The sequence below is a fragment of the Lithobates pipiens genome, unplaced genomic scaffold (assembly GCF_037356315.1).
Source record: "Lithobates pipiens isolate NorthernLeopardFrog02 unplaced genomic scaffold, aLitPip1_a1.2 Scaffold_23, whole genome shotgun sequence".
Lineage (NCBI taxonomy): Eukaryota > Metazoa > Chordata > Amphibia > Anura > Ranidae > Lithobates > Lithobates pipiens.
The window spans coordinates 280,352,822-280,369,944 of NW_027507785.1; the positions used below are offsets into that span (position 1 = coordinate 280,352,822).

The 17,123-nt window shown below is 43.4% G+C and overlaps 1 protein-coding gene across 3 annotated transcripts in view; it reads left to right on the plus strand.

The window, feature by feature from the left end:
* The window catches only part of CC2D1B (coiled-coil and C2 domain containing 1B), a 90,850-nt gene that overhangs the window by 64,223 nt on the left and 9,504 nt on the right, over positions 1–17,123 (plus strand). For all 3 annotated transcript variants that reach the window (XM_077453331.1, XM_077453329.1, XM_077453332.1), the window contains 7 exons: positions 693–809; positions 1,327–1,400; positions 10,138–10,196; positions 10,970–11,021; positions 13,147–13,246; positions 14,783–14,876; positions 14,993–15,121. In XM_077453331.1, the coding sequence (XP_077309457.1) occupies positions 693–809; positions 1,327–1,400; positions 10,138–10,196; positions 10,970–11,021; positions 13,147–13,246; positions 14,783–14,876; positions 14,993–15,121 (625 nt within the window). The remainder of the gene's footprint in view (positions 1–692; positions 810–1,326; positions 1,401–10,137; positions 10,197–10,969; positions 11,022–13,146; positions 13,247–14,782; positions 14,877–14,992; positions 15,122–17,123) is intronic.

Below are 17,123 nucleotides of genomic sequence, written 5' to 3' on the forward strand. Positions count from 1 at the left end.
AATTAGGTGACTTCTGAAGGCAGCAAAGGGGGCTGAATACAAATACACACAACACTTTTCACATACAGTATTTATTTGTAAAAAAATAAAATTTGAAAACCATTTATCATTTTCCTTTTACTTCACAATTATGTGCCACTTTGTGTTGTTCTATCACATTAAATCCCAATAAAATAATTTACGTTTTTAGTTGTAACATGACAAAATGTGGAAAATTTCAAGGGGTATGAATACTTTTTCAAGGCTCTGTATAACAACGGATAGGTTAACGGCAGGTATGCCTGGAGGGAGCCCACCCCCCCTTAAAGGTATAGGAATGCACTGGACACCCAGTAATAGCACAATGGCATCAAAGGTATCCAATGCATCCCCTCGCCAACTAACCAACACATTTTTAGCTGAGACATGCTAGTATTAGGAGGGGTTATACCTTGGGCTGTCCTACAGTTTTTTATTTGTTTGCCAGTGTCAAATACTCCCTATAGGCAGCAGTGTAATACATTTTTAAGAAATTCTGTATCCTTCAATGTACTCCAAGAAAAATGATTAACGGTAAATACACATATCCAATTTTTTGTTGTATTATATTGTTGTTCACCACTTTGACAAACTGAGAATATGTAAAAAAAAGTATTGAAAGAGCTCCTTTGGATAAATCTGCAGCAATGTGTGATGTTGTGTTCTTGTGACAGGTTCGAAAAAATGGCAGACGAATGCAAGAAGAATTGTGATATCCTTCACCTATCACAAGCTCAGGGCCGGGATCCACCTCCCTATCATTTTGAAGACAAGACATTGAGAATAGTCCGGTAACCATTTCGATCAATACCGATTGTGAGGAATATTGAGAAGCAGTCCAGAGCAGGCATAGGTCAGATCAAGCATCAGTAACTGTTTAGGTCAGGCATAGATAAGACCTAACTATGCTGAATATTCAGATAAGGCACAGGTCACATCTAACGCCAGTAAGTCACATCTAACGCCAGTAAGTCACATCTAACGCCAGTAACTGTTCAGGTCTGTCATAAAGGAGACTCAACTCCAGTAACTATTTAGGTCAGACATAAGTCACATCTAATGCCAGTAACTGTTCAGGTCCGTCATAGAACAGATCTAAAACCAGTAACTTGTCAAATCTACAACCATTACATGTTCAGGTTAGGCATGGGTCAGACTCCAACACAAGTAACTGTTCAGATATAGTGTCTATGTATTTTTCTTTTTAGAAATAGTAACATTTTGAAATGAAAAGGGGTAGGTTATTTGTGTTATTTAGCCTGATTGTTGGTTTTTATATAACTGATGATGATCCTTCTGTCCCAACAGAGTATTCTCGGAGCTAAGTAGTACAGAGATGCTGCTGATTATAGTACGAGGCATTAATCTTCCAGCTCCTGCAGGTGACATTTTTCTTGTCTCTGTCCCTTTCAATACTTTAACTGTTTGTAATGAAATCTGGAGGAAAGCATGTTTGTCTAGCAAACCGCAAATATTTCTCAGCCATGTTCTTATCTGCTGTTTTGAGAGGAGAGGTGCCTGCACATTACAAGTGGTTGTTTTCAATGTATTTTGTTTGTATTGTATTGTATTTTTAAAGCCCAACTCCAGGCACATTAAGAAAACTACTCATTTTAAATGCCAATTTTTGTTTAGGGGATGAGGAATAAGGTGTGAATTTTTACCTTCATTCCTCACTCCATCAGGGTCCCTCCAGTGGTGCAACTGGTCCCCCCCAGCCTCTTCTCCAAGGCCCTCCTGGCTGCAGTCACACTCCTGCCATCTGCAATTGCCCTGCATTGCACATTATGGATGCAGATGGACCACCCACAGACCTGAGCGGGGGTAAGTCAAGTCAATGCAGTCTTCTTATCTGCCTCTATGTGAAATAAAACATACCCTTGCACTGCTAGGAAGGATAGGGGCCCCCACTGCAAGTGTTTTTTTTTTTTTTTTTTTTTTTTTTAACCCATACCTGAACTTGGGCTTTAAAGTAATGTGTAGTGGCTTTGTATATTTATTATTTATTATGGTCAGAGGTTAATAGAATTAACAAAAACTGATTTTCTTTTTTTTTGTCAGGCAGATATGAAATATCGGATATTCCCATCTTGTATGCTTATTTATGTTCAGCGGGTGGCTTTTTAGAAACCTTTTCATATTTGTTCTGTTTCCATCTCCTGTTGCAAGTAAATTATATTGGAGGGTTTTGCACTGTTTTATGCAGTTTTATTGGGTGGCTTAACTCCTACAGCATGAAACAGCTCACTTTTCCTGGATTCTGATAATAGAATTTGTATATTGGTTCACTCAGCAGTCATCAAAGACAGCATCCAGTTTTGTGTGGATGTTTATTTTACACCAATCCCAATTTAGGCACACTTTTTTTTCTGAACCTACTGGAATAGTCTGGCTGAGTCTAGCAAATCAGTTGTCTGATCTTGCTGGGATTTTTAGGGTCGTTGTGGATAGGTTTTGAGCTTGTGCTAATGGCATCAGTTTACCATCTGTTTGAGATGCTTCTGCTTCAAGTTGGAATCGCATTCCCATAGACGTGTATAGAGATGCAAAACTGCTTGAAGTGAATAAAAGTTTGTCAACACAGGCCTTTACTACGTTAGAATGGTGTCCGCTGTTATCTGACATGTCTACCTTCCCTGTATATAAATTGGCCAAATTAGTTCAGCTGAGCTTTTTCCCCTTTGTTTCAAGGCTGTTCAAGGCAGCATTTGGAGGCCATTATGCTATACAGGTTTAGGATTTCTGTAATACAAAGTAGTAAGGTTTGGTTTACTAAGATTTATGTATCTTCCTCCATGCTCTGATATGTGTATGGACCTCAAAGATTGTAGTTGGTTGAGACCTGTCCTATTGCCCTCACCCTGTGGCTGGGGTCTCTGCTAGAGCCTCTTTTCACTAGTGTTGCAGTAACAAGCACAATGTTACTTTGGAGAGACTCTGAATTGTAAATGCCAGTGCTAATTTGCACTTCTCTGAACACACCTTGGTACTTCAGTCAGATCTTAGAGAAATGTTAAAAGATAACTATACTTTTGTGGGGGAAAAAATAGGCAAATGAAAAAAATTTAAATATAGCATATACAATTGTGACATAAGTCATATTGTAATGTTATAAAAAATGACCTTTCCTTTTCAATGTGCAGTTCTGTAATTTTCTGTAACATGCAATGCAATATGGCTACCTGGAGGTATTCTGTACACAGATGCCCCCCCCCCCCGAAAATGTAATTTATTTTTCATACATCATGGGACTCAGAGTTAGGCTAATATTCATTACCTGCTGGGTTATACATCATCTCCAGGTGAATGGAAACTGGTACATCAAAGGTCTTTAGACAGGAAGTGATCCCCTATATAACCCCTCCCATACAGGAAGTACTTCCATGTTTTACCAGTGTCTGCAAGGTGGATGGCACGGTTGTTTGAGCTCTCTGAGCTCCAGGTCTTTAGTCCCACAAACGGTTCTTAAATGAAACAAGGCATTGAACAATCGGATCCATTTGACACAGGCTTTATATGCTTAGCTAAATGGTATCTGAGCCTCACAAAGAAGACTCAAGATCCTGGGTTTTTTTTTACCTATAATGTGGCCTCCAGGCGCTGAACCCTGTGAAGTGAAATACTTGATACTACAGCGCTAAGGCATTCCTGCAGGGTGCTGTACAGATCCAATGGAGTGGATCTTAAACATGAAAAGGGTACCCAGTCCTTGAAGGTCCTCAAGTGACAGGAACCCGCTGTGAAGGGTGAATATTGGGCTCTTAGTTTCTAAGCTGCCCTACACCTGGATGGGTAAGTGAAACCCCTTTTATTATTATTGTGGGGTGTCCCAGTGATTGTAACAGTCAAGCTAGCTAGAGGCTGGACACCTGTGTGTGGGGAGTTTTTGGGCTAGCTGTGGGTGTTTGTAAAATGTACTTTTTTTTTTTTTTTTTGCTTGTGTCTGGCTGCTTTTTTTACCTGTATGGTGGTGCATGACGGTGCACCGTTTTGCCTTGGTTCACCATGGCACGCATGCGTTCGCAAGAGTGCCGCTATGCTCAGTTGCTTGGTGGCCATGGCGCACGTGCATTCACAAGAGCACTGCTGGACTTGGCAGTTTGGCGGCCATGGTGCACGCAGCTTTGCCGCACCTGCACAGTAGCCTTTATCCTGGTGTACGAATATTCGCATCTTATGCGAATACAGCCACGCCCTTTTGCCGGGACCATGCATGTGTATGCGCAAGCAGAGCAGACCCTGAACCAGCACTTGCAGTGGTTCATTTCTCCTTACCAGGGTCACGTGAGTCATCAAGTGTTGCTTGGCAGGCTAAAGGTACTGAGCAGGATTGTTGCATAGGTGCTTGGTGAGCCCTATTAAAGGGTCTCCCTTCTGAGATGTTTTAATACTACACCCAAGTACCCTTTGGTGGTTAGTAAATGTCTTCAAAAAAGAGGAGTGGATCTAACTACAGGGAACAGCACACCTTTGTGTTCAGTAGTTCCTGATGAACTTGGGTGTATCCCTAGTGTTGCATCCCCTGAAGGACCAGGGGCTTCCTGGCAATCTGAGCCGCTGCACCTATCTGGTATTGTGCCTACACACAATGCTGCTGCTTCACCCTTTATCACTAAGGATGAATTGTCCTCGGCCCTAGCCAGGTTAGAGCACAGGATTGCTGGCAGGATTGCCTCCATCCCGCAAGGTGGCAATAAGTGTGACAGATCCCCCTCCCTGGATCCTCCTAGTTTGGAGCAGGAATGGGATGAGGATGGGGAAAGAGCTAAAAGTTCAGGATTCTGTGGAGGGCCTGGTGGATGAGTCTGCTTCGGAATAATCTGGACACAAAGATAGAGGCTTTTCATACTGACTCTGACCGAAATGGATCGTTCTGCCTTTAAGTTGCCTCTTGCAGAGGTGACTGAGCCCCTCTTGGTCCTCTTGGGATCCCTGAGGCCTTTTCAGGCTGCACAGGCTTTCCCCCTACACCCCCTGCTGAAACAGGCGGTGTATGCTAATTGGGTACATACTGACAGGATTTTGTTCCTCTTAAGAGGTTTCCCCTTTTTATATACCATGGAAGAAAAGCTCATTAAAAAAAAAGGGAGCATGCCAGCCATAGATGCAGCAGTCTCTTCCTTAAACAAGAACTTAACTTGTCTGGCAGATAACGCACAGGTCTTGAAAGACTCTGTTGACAAGAAATTGGAGTCATTATTAAAGGCTTTCTTTTCTTTGGCCAGTTCAGCTTTTCAGCCAGCTGTTGCAGCAATTGGTATCTGCCAATCCGTAAAGGATCAGGTCAAATGGCCTGGTAGATCTAACCAGGAGAATGATCTGCCTGAAAATAAGACCGATATTCCTTGAGCGCTGTGTTTCGCTGTTGACACCTTTAAAAGGATTCAATACAACAGGTTTCTCGTTTGGCTCTCTTGTCTGTACATATGTGCTGACATTTGTGGCTTAAGATCTGGTCAGCCGAACTTCCTTGTGAAAAGTTATCGGGAGGTTTCCATTTTCGTGGGGAATGTTTATTTGGGTGAACATTTGGACAAATATATCCAAAGCTTTCCCGAGGGAAGAGTTCTCTACTTCTCGTGAAGAAAAGCACCAGGCGTCCCTCGTGTAAAACCTCAGGGACTGCTTCCTCAAATGTCTCTGCGCCAGTTCAGTCCAGTAGGGCGCTAGGGCCATGGGCAAGCCCCAAGGCCAGGGCCAGAAAAAGCCCTGGGTCCAAAATTCTGATAAACCCAGCACCAAGCCCTCCTTTTTGAGGGGTCACTCCCACTCCATTGGGTGGGGGGAAGGCCGCTGCACTTTGTGGACATTTGGAGAACAATAATTCAGGACGAGTGAGTCACCTCACTTATATCCCACAGTTACAAGCTGGAGTTGCGGGGGATTCCCCCTCAGAGGTTTTTAAGATCTAGCGTTCCCTTAAATTCTCCAAAAAGAGACTTATTGCTTCGGGCACTACATCATTTAGTGCATCAAGGAGTGATTATACAGGTTCCTGTATCTGAAGGAGCGAACCTGTTTAGCGGTTTAAAAACCAAACAGGGTCACAAGGCCCATTTTTGGACCTAAGATCCCTGAACCACTATCTACTGATCCAGTCCTTTCAGATGGAGTCTGTCTGCTTAATTGTAGCCTTGCTCCAGATGGAAGACTTTTTAGCCTCCATCGATATAAATGATGTGTATTTACACGTAGCTTTCTTTCAGCCTCATCAGAGGTTAGTGTGCGATTTGCAGTAGAGGAGCGTCATTTTCTGTTTGTGGCTCTATGCTTTGGGTTTGCAGGTGTTCACAAAGGTCCTAGCACTAGTACTGGGTCTTTTAAGGGCCCAAGGGATCCTGGTGCTCGGGTATCTGGATGATCTCCTGCTCAGAGATCACTCATTACAGGCTCTAGTACAGAGCATAACATGCACAGTGCGGAATTTGAAAAGCTTAGGCTGGATCAGAAATACCCAAAGGTCAGCCTTGAAACCAGCTCAACCTTGAAACCAGCTCAAAGTCCAAAGTATTTAGGTCTGATCCTAGATAGGGTCCAAGCAAAAGTATTCTTGCAACCCGCAAGGATCTGTCCCCTGAAGGATCAGACAACCTTCCATTCGGCTCTGTATGAGTCTTCTAGGGAGGTATCCTCCTTCGAGGAGGTGCCCCATGCTCATTTCCATTCCAGGCCTCTACAACAAGACATCATGTTGGCTTGGAACAGGAGAGGGCATGCCCTGGATTATCCAATGTTCTTATCTCCTCGGGCACGCTTAAACCTAAACTGGTGGTTGCAGGTAACTTGGAGAGTACTGACTACAGATGCCAGTCTCTCAGGCTTGGGAGCGACCCTAGAGGGCCTCACAGCTCAAGGGAAATGTTCAAAGACAGAAAAGATCCTGTTCATCAATGTCCTGGAATTACGGGCAGTAGGACTACCCTATCGGGGGTTCAGTCCGACAATGCCAGTGCAGTGGCCTATATAAACCACCAAGGTGGTACCTGGAGTCGTTCAGCTCTGAAGGAGGTGAACCACATACTAGCCTGGGCAGAGGGACATGTGCCGATTCTATCGGCAGTCCATATCCTGGGAGTAGAAAACTGGAAGGCAGATTCTCAGCTGGCAGCAGATCTGCCCGAGGGAATGGTCCCTACCCCCAGGGGGGTTCCAGGAAATTTGCCAATGTTAGGGATGGTCTTTAGCCTCCCATTCAGTGGTCCGAACCTTTATGCAGGGGGCAACTTGCTTGCCCATTCTACCAGGGGGTGTAGATCTCCTGGGCTTTTCACCATCAGGTATCTGTGGCTCAGATTTGTAAGGCTGCTACCTGGTCTTCAATGCATATGTTCACAAACTTTTATCAAGTGGATGCTTGAGCAGCCGAGGATTCGGCTTTTGGCCGCAGTGTATTGCGGGCTGCCGTATAAGGTCTGATGGCTATTGTTTGGCAGGGTGTCTCCCTCCCCTCAAGGCTATTGCTCTGGGATGTCCCAGCAGGCAATGAACATTAGCCTGTGTCCCATGATGTATGAAAAAGAAAATAGGATTTTTTCATCATGCTTACCTGAAAAATCCTTTTCTTTGAGTACATCATGGGACACAGAGATCCCTCCCCTCTTTTTGAGGATTCAGTGCTTGCTACAAAACTGAATTGCTTCCTGTATGTGAGGGGCTATATAGGGGATCATTTCCTGTCTAAACACCTTTTGGTCTACCAGTGTCCATTCGCCTAGAGATGAAGTATAACCCAACAAGTAATGAAAATTAGCCTAACTCTGTGTCCCATGATGTACTCAAAGAAAAGGAATTTACAGATAAGTATGACGAAAAAATCCTTATTTCCTACTTAGGTGATTGGCTCACTGATTCTGAGTCTGCACTAAGATACAAGTCAGATTTTTGGCACCCCCTGCAACAAAAATTAAATTTTTGGTGAGATACTCCCAAAGGAAAATCACATTCAAGGGCATGCAGATCCTGCCACTTTCCTCATTAGAGCCCTACAGGTGCATCTTATAATTATAAAGTCACTCCCTTACAGACTCGCTCTGAACATGGACACAGACAAACAGCTATTTTTTCAGAATAACAAAAGGTAGGAATCAGTAACAAAGTTCTTTAAAATCCCTGCAATGTTCAGAGATCATCCAGAGGAGAATGTTACTCTTTAGGCTCGGTTCACATATATGTGAATTTAATGCGTTTTAAACCGCATCCGATTTGCATGATGTGAACCAAACTGGTTTTCTATAGAGCCTGTACACATATGTCCAGGCTGGCTGCAGTCTGTTTTTAGAGTCCTGTATGTTTTTTAGACCAGTTGTGTGATTTTAAGTAAAAATTTTGCACCTGAACCGGTAAATGAAACCGCACTGGACACCTTTTAAAATTTGCAATTAAACCCCACGACTGGACATATGGTAACCCAACCGTAAAGGGGTTGTAAACCCTTGTGTTTTTCCACCTTAATACATCCTATGCATTAAGATGAAAAAACTTCTGGCCCTCCAGCCCCCCCGTTTTACTTACCTGAGCCCTGTATTTCCCTCGGCAGAGACGCGCTGTCCCTCTCTGCACCAGGTCCCGGCAGCCATTGGCACCCGCTGCTGTCAATCAAATCCAGTGATGCAGGGCTCAGTCCAGCATTCGTGTCTATCGACGCCGAATGCTGGACTCAGCGCGCCCGCAAGGTAACCCCCCAGGGAGAGCACTTCTAGGGGGTTATCTGATGCGGCAGGAGCCGTGAGGGACCCCACAAGATGAGGATTGAGTCCACTTTGTGCAAAATGAGCTGCACAGTGGAGGCAAGTATGATATGTTTATTTAAAATAACAATCACTTTAACCGCTTTCCAACCAGGTACGACTATGTACGTCGGCACAATGGCACGGCTGCGCAAATGGGCGTACCTGTACGTCCCCTTTAAGACGTAGCGTGCCTCCTGGTCCCGCAGACTCAATGTCCGTCGGGGGCCTGCGATCGTCACATGGAGCAATAGAATGGGGAGATGTAAACAAGGCATTTCCCTGTTCTTCCTAGCAACATGACAGTTATCGGGAGCAATGATCTCTGTCATGTTGTAGTGAGCTCATCCCCCCCCACAGTTAGAATCACTCCCTAGGACACACTTAACCCTTTGATCGCCCCTAGTGTTTAACCCCTTCCCTGCCAGTGTCATTTACACAGTAATGCGTGCATTTTTATAGCACTGATTGGTCCCAAAATAGTGTCAAAAGTGTCCGATGTGTCTGCCGCAATGTCGCAGTCACGATAAAAATCGCAGATTGCTGCCATTACAAATTTTTTAAAAAATTAATAAAATACCATAAATCCCCTATTTTGTAGGCTCTATAACTTTTGCACAAACCAATCAATATACACTTATTGCTATTTTATTTACCAAATATATGTTGAAGAATACATATCGCCCTAAACTGGGAAAGAGAAATTCATTTTTTTTATATTATTTATTTATTTATTATTTATTTATTATAGCAAAGAGTAAAAAAAATGTATTTTTTTCAAGATTGTCGCTCTTTTTTCATTTATAGCGCAAAAAATAAAAACCGCAGAGGTGATCAAATACCACCAAAAGAAATCTCTATTTGTGGGAAAAAAAGGACATAAATTTTGTTTGGGTGCAATGTCGTATGACCGCGCAATTGTCAAAGCGACGCAGTGCCGAATCACAAAAAGTGCTCTGGTCAGGAAGGGGGTACATTTTTCCAGGGCCGAAGTGGTTAATTAGTTTCATACTTGTTCCTAAATAGAATCCTTTTTTTTTTTTTTTTTTTTTATATAAGTTCAGTTGCTTTTTGATCTTGTAACCCAGAGGATTCAAGTGACCCTGTGCTTTGCACATGCAGGACAAAGCAACAGGTTGACTTTAATGCCACCTTCTACTATAGCCTATGCTCTGCATGGAACAAGGCTAGTTTTGCTTTAATGGCTCAAATTGGATCTCAGGAGCTGCTGAATATACAGCAAAGTGTGGACTCTATCCACGGGGGGTGTTGCACCCTTCGTCACCATATAACTCCATGTTTTCTATTTAGTTTCTTTTCGCTGTTATTTTTTACCTGTAGTTTTACTTGGTATCCGATGACAACTGCCCAATTCTGTTAATCTGTTTCACAGGAATGACGCCTAACGACCTGCATGCATTTGTGAAGTTTGATTTTCCATATCCGAGCACGGTAAGAAGTGAAGAGGAAACTGATTATGCCTGTGAAAGCTCAGTCCCTACAATTCTTCTTTGGGGGTTTCAAAGGACAGAGACGGCGATCAAGTGGAATGTTGCTGCAGTTCAGTCTATATAGTTTAAGCACCCCATGTCAGGCTCCTATTAAAGAGGAAATAAACCCTGATGGGTTTACTTCCTCTTTGATTCCCTGCAAAGGTAAAGCATAATGGACTACTATGCATAGCATAGTAGTCCATTATGTGTCACTTACCTGACACAGGAGCCAGCGATGTCACCGCTGTCCCCTGTAGTCCAGAGCCTCCATCTTCTCGGGTCTCGCTGCTCCGCCGCTATCATTCGGCGAAGCCAACACTCCCGCGCATGTGCACAGGAACCGCCTCTCGTGGCATATCGCCTGTCTTTCGGCAAATATCTCCTAAACCGTGTAGGTTTAGGAGATATTTCTTGGACCTACAGGCAAGCCTTAATCTAGGCTTACCTGTAGGTCAAAGTTGGTTGCAAGGGTTTACAACCACTTTAATGTGCTGAAATGGAATTATGTTTTGAAAAGGGAACTTTTTTTTATACATAATATTATACAGGATTTATATAGCGCCAACGGTTTGTGCAGCACTTTACAATGTATGGGGGGTTGGGGGGGTCAGTACAATTACAATTTAGTTCATTGCAGTAGAATTAGGGCCCTGCTCATGGAGCTTACAGTCCAAAGGGACATTTTAGTCTATCTGAGCTTTTAAACGCAGTCAATGTTTTTTTGTCTTGCAGGAACAGCCACAGAGAAATAAAACCTTGGTCGCTAAGAACACCAACTCTCCAGGTGAGATTATTCACGTGTTTCTGTGCCTAGTGCTATTGTTGGGCAGCGCATGTGTGATTGTTCAGAGAACTAAAACCACCGCCAGTCAGAATATTGCTGCAGGAAGGTGATGCTGAATGTCCAGAAGAATAAACCCAGCCTGGAACGACATTGCGGGGGGAGATTTACTAAAACCGGTGCACACAAAATCTGGTGCCAGGTGTGCATAGAGACCAATCAGCTTCTAGGTTTCATTGCCAAAGCTTACTCGAATAAGCTGAAGTTAGAAGCTGATTGGTTACTATGCACAGCTGCTCCAGATTCTGTGTGCTTCAGTTTTATTAAATCTCCCCGTGTTTCTGTTTATGGATAATATACCAAAAGATTGATTTGCTAAAGGCAAAAAGACTCTTCAGTTTGCACTCTGCAGAGGAATTTGCTCCAGAGCTTAGTAAATGAGGGGAAGTTCTACTGACTTTAATCATTCAATGATGTGCAGGCAAAAATGCTGTTTTCTTTCATTTTCCCTACATGCGATTGGGTTTTTATTGCAAAATGAAGCTTCACCTCATTTACTAAGCTCTAGAGCTAATTCCCTTGCAGAGTGAAGAGTCTGTTTGCCTTTAGTAAATCTACCCCTATGTCTAATCTATACAACACAATCGGTGGCCCTTGAAGGAACATGTTGTGTTTTTTTTTGTTTTTGTTTTTTTTTTGTTTTTAGGCTGGGTTCACACTAGTGCGAATTGGATGCGGTTTCCCCAGCATTCAATTCGCATGACAGGAGATTGTGACCGGCTCTCCCATCTCTGGGACGGCTGCGGAACAGATTGCACAGGAGTCCTGTGCATCTTTGGCTTCGTTTCAGGGCCGCATTCAGGCAAAAATTTGCCCTAATTTGTCCCTGAAACAGATAACAGGGAAGCACTGAACCCCTGCTGCGAGGTGCATCCGGGAGCAGTGTGAGCCCAGCCTAAAATTTAAAAGAACCTTGGTCTCTAATTTTCATTTGTTGTGTGTGTGTGTGTGTGTGTGTGTGTGTGTGTGTGTGTGTCATCCTCTCAGTAGAACATCTTTGTTGGTGGAACCTGAAGAAAAAAAAGGAGATAGAAATTGCTAAAATCAAAATGATTCTCTTTGAAAGTAAAAATGACCCAATTGTCTTTGCCAGCAGGTTGACGAGAAAGGTGTATTTTTAGCTAATTGCTTTTACTTTTTTTTTTAGCGGTTCTCCTCTGTAAGTCTAAATATGACTACAAGGGTAATCTAATCATGTCTGTTTTATGGTCAGATCATGGCACACATCTAACTACAATCTGTAGCAGATCTCTTTTCAAGAATTACATCAGATCTGCTTACATTAAATGTTTCCCGATTCTGGTGACAGTAAAAAGCAGTGCACATGCTGCAATGTGATTCTTCTATATTCTAGGAGAAAACGAGGATCTATAGAATACCAGTTGTTGAGACTTTACTTTAATAAGGCCACCATCCACACTATACAGCACACATGGATGAAACGCACCTTGAGCCCAGCAGAAATCAGAATACCTGAATAGCGACTGCATCTTGTTGGATGCAGCTGCTGTTTGGCCAGTCATTTTCCACCAGAAACTGTGTACAAGGCAGTGGGTGGATCAAGCCTGCTTGTTTAGTACAGAAAGCCACAGGTTACATAACAACCGCTGATGTCATTGTTTGATAAGGAGGACACCAGGCCCAACATCCTTGTTTGACCCCATCCCCACCCCCACTTTGGCCATCAGCACTGGGGTCATGTTAGCTGCGTGGGGGGAGAGAAAATAAGGAAGAAGAAATGCTGTAAAATTAGTCGGTACCAGTGTGAAAAAATGTACTGCATTTGGTTTAAAATAATCGCCTCGAATGTTGGGTGTCTTACATGTATGGATGCTGCTACAATACTGTATGTAAAACTATTAGTTTTGTTTTTTACAATTTGGTAGCAGGTGCCTCGAGATCGATGCCTTTCCATAATTTTAAAGGGTGCCTTGACTGGAAAAAGGTTGCGAAACACTGTTTTATTGTATATCAATCTGTCCTGTCTTGTCAATCAAAGTGATTGAATAATTTGTCTGTAATATAAGGCGGTAATGTATGTTCTTTTTGCATGGTCTTTGTTCTACAGAGTATGAACAGTCGTTTAAACTAAATATCAACCGCAACCACAGAGGCTTCAAACGGGTGGTTCAGGCCAAAGGCATCAAGTTTGAAATCTTCCACAAAGGGTGAGTGACTGTTGGGCCTTGTTCGCACTTTACTACATTTTCTAAAGCCTCGTACACACCAGTAGTGCTTTTTTTCATTCAATTCATCAGTTCTGAACAAACAGAAAAAAATGTACAGTTTAGGAGTAGCCGCTGTACTAACTATCTGACTTTAGTACATTGATCTCCCCTGCTGTTCTATTGTGTCCTGATAAGGGAATGCCCCCGCCCCCCAAAAATACTCCAGTCAACGATTTCAGCCACTGGCTAAGAGTGCTGCACGGGAGCCGGTCGGCAGACCTTTTTCAGTCATGCTCCTTTTCTTTTAAAGAGAAGTGGCATTACAGGAAATAAACAATTGTTGTGGTGAATGTTTCCTGTGCATATTCTATTAGCAGGGAAGACAAAAGCATGGATTCCTTTAACTCATGTTTGGTCTCCTGTAGATGCTGATGTATGAGCAATTGGCTAAACAGAGGAAGAAAAGGGCATCCATATTGGGTACATCAAATTGATAGGGATATTCTATAGGGCAGTGGTCATCAATCCTGTCCTCAGAGCCCACTAACAGGCCAGATTTGCAAGATAACTGAAATGCATCACAGGTGACATCATTTGCTGCTCTGTGATTGCAGTATTCTAGTCTACATCTCCCCAAGGTAATACATAAAACCTGGCCTGTTAGTGGACCCTGAGGATAGGGCTGATGACCACTGCTATAGGGTACTTTCATGCCCTGTATCATCATTTATGCACCTACCCTCAGAAGCTGATGTCTGCCATCTTCAGCCAGCTCAAACAGGAAGTGCGTAGAAGGAAGTAACTGCAGGACACTCTATGCTCGCCTCTCTCATTACAGGGCATTGTGGGACATTATATTCGTCTTCCATTATTATTTTTTAAAACGAATTTTAACGCATCGCAACTGCCTGCCAATGCGTTTGCGGAGTGTTACCATAGACTTGAATTGGAAGCGTTCAAAGGCTTCAGTCCTCCAGACTCTAGACGAGTCTTCAGTTTTGAAGCAACGCTAAAGCTTCTTGTTTTGGGATAATGAACAGCACTGTGTGCTGTCCATAGTATAATTTGCATAGGCGTTTGAGGAGCATTAAAAGCACCCCTCAAACACCTGCTTTCAATGCCAGTGTTAACTTCGCCTTAGAGGACAGCGGGCTATGACCTTCCCCAAAGCTGTGGCTAGTGTTAGCTTTAACATTTGTAATCATCCTTGTCACCTCACTTAACAATATAAATGTCAGTCCTTCACTCCAACTCATGGGTTGCACCCCTGGCTCCTCACTCTTGGCTTAGGATAAAGTACAAAATGTTTGCAAGTATTCTAGGCTCCCTGGAGTTGTCTGTAAATATAGTAAATAATATGATTAGCAGGTATTTTTTCATCGTTTGCATCCAACATGGAGCAAACCCGCTCTGTCTAAACAAAAACAGAGAGATACACTGTGGTTCAAAAGATGTCCGTCTCATATCTATGTGCAGCCCATAGACTTGTTTACTTGATCAGATGTTGTTAAAATACTTCTCTCTCCTCTTCTGCAGAGTATTCTTGTTCAGAAGTGATAAGCAAATTGGGACTGCAAATGTCAAACTGGACAAGCTGGAGACACAGTGTGAGATTCGAGAGATTGTAGAGGTAATAGTAATATCACTTTAATGCAAACATATGTTAAAAAAAACTTACAAATAAAAGAAACTCTATCTTTACAGTGATATAATCAAGTATATCTTATCTTAATAATCTTATTTCAGGTGTTTGATGGAAGAAAACCAACTGGAGGGAAACTTGAAGTAAAGGTTAGGTTAAGGGAGCCTCTCAATGGTCAAGACCTTCAGACAGTGACAGAGAAGTGGCTGGTGATGGACCCTGTTACAAGGAAGGTATTGGCACCTGGTTAATCAGGCGTTTCTTGCTTAGCTGGGCATAGAATTTGTTGGCATTCTAAAACTAAACTCTGTGAAGGAGCTACAAGTCATGTTGCATGTGTTTCCATGGTGCAGCTGGAAAGCCTCCCATCTTCCACACAAGAATAGTGGTGGCCAAACAACAATTCCAATCCATTTTGATGGACATAACAGATCAGTTCAAGACAGTAACAGCTTTGATCTTTGAAGTTGTTGATAGGCTGTTTTGATCCATATGATTGTTTTTGTGATCAAAATCTGGTTGAAAGTGGTTAAAATTGCTAGAAAACTATGGAAATGGCCAATTTGTTGCCCATAGCCTTTCAAGAAAGTAGCAATTTCACTATTTGGCCTGGCTAAACATGACCGGACTCCACTGGACTGGACATGGTGGGGCTATCCTTTTAAAGAGGAGTTCCATCCTGTAAAAAAAAAATTCCCAGTCAGCAGCTACAAATGCTGTAGCTGCTGACTTTTAATATATGGATATGCTGCGATGTTGGCACCCATAGCAGATTTGTCAATCGGCTTCAGGTGCAAGCACCGGCATCTGTAGTAGGGGAATCGGGAAGTGTGGCTTCACAGCCTGTTTCTTACTGAGCATGCGTGAGTCACATTGTGCTTTCTGAATGGTCCCACCATCTTCTGGGACCTCTGTGTGTCCCAGATGACAGCGAGGGAAAGGAAGAGGGGCCAGAAATGATGTAGATAACAGTGCAGCGATCTTACCAGGAAGTGGGAGCGGGTACCTGTCAAAACCATGTAGCAGTGGAGGGGAAGAGAGGGTGCGAACAAGCGGCGCTTCCCTTTTTGGGCGGAGCTCCGCTTTAAGTGCTCTTCAGGCACAAGATTCTGAGTATCACTCTTTCCAAACCCCGTTTTAGTAAAGGGTTAGGTGCAGAGCACTTTCCATGTCCAAAGTCAATGGCATTGCCTCAATGCTTGCCCTGTCTTTGAATACTCACTATGTGAGTGGGGTGAGCACTGAAAGCTACCTCATTGTTTGAATTATTGGTCGCCTCTCAATTTCTTGAGTGCTGACTTCATCCACTGGGGAAAGTGTGTCGTGCACAATTTTCTTATTCATCATTAAAAAAAGCATCTCTCCAATCTCCAGGCAGTCTCCAGTTCTTGTTTTCATTGGGCCTGTTACCAGTTATTTGCTGTTTCCCGCCCCTATGTTTGACTGCTTTTGGAAGTTCCAGCACTTTGAGTCCCTTAAAGAGGAAGTAAACCCTGATGGGTTTACTTCCTTTTTTTTTCCCTGCAAAGGTAAAGCATAATGGACTACTATGCATCGCATAGTAGCTCATTATGTGTCACTTACCTGACACAGGAGCCAGCGAAGTCGCCGCTGTCCCCTATAGTCCGCCGCATCCATCTTGCTGGTGGCGTCTCGCAGCTCCGACGAATCACAGCGGCGAAGCCGCGATGACGTCACTCCCGCGCATGCGCACGGGAGACGCGTCTCGCAGCTCTGCCGCTGCCATTCGGCGATGACGTCACTCCCGCGCATGCGCACGGGAGTCGACAAATTAGGCAAATCCATTCTTGGACTTGCCGCATTTAGTGCGCCTGCGCGCCGCTGTCTACGGCGCATGCGCCGTAGACAGCGGTGCCCATTTTCGGGCAAATATCTCCTAAACCATATAGGTTTAGGAGATATTGCTTGGACCTACAGGTAAGCCTTAATCTAGGCTTACCTGTAGGTCAAAGTGGTTTGAAAGGGTTTACTTCCTCTTTAATAGACCATAAAATCCTTATCTTGGAGTACATTGAGAGAGACAGGTCCTACCCCTCCCTGCTTGTGATAACACTGCCAGTACTGCTTTGCTACAGAACTTAAGGCATGCTGATTAAACCCTGGGCTTGCCTACAGTTTTTGTTTTTCCAGTCTCCAGCCCACATGTAGATGGTAGCGTAACCCAAAATTTTAGAACTTTCTGTGTCCCTCTCAAGAAAATTATTTTATGGTGAA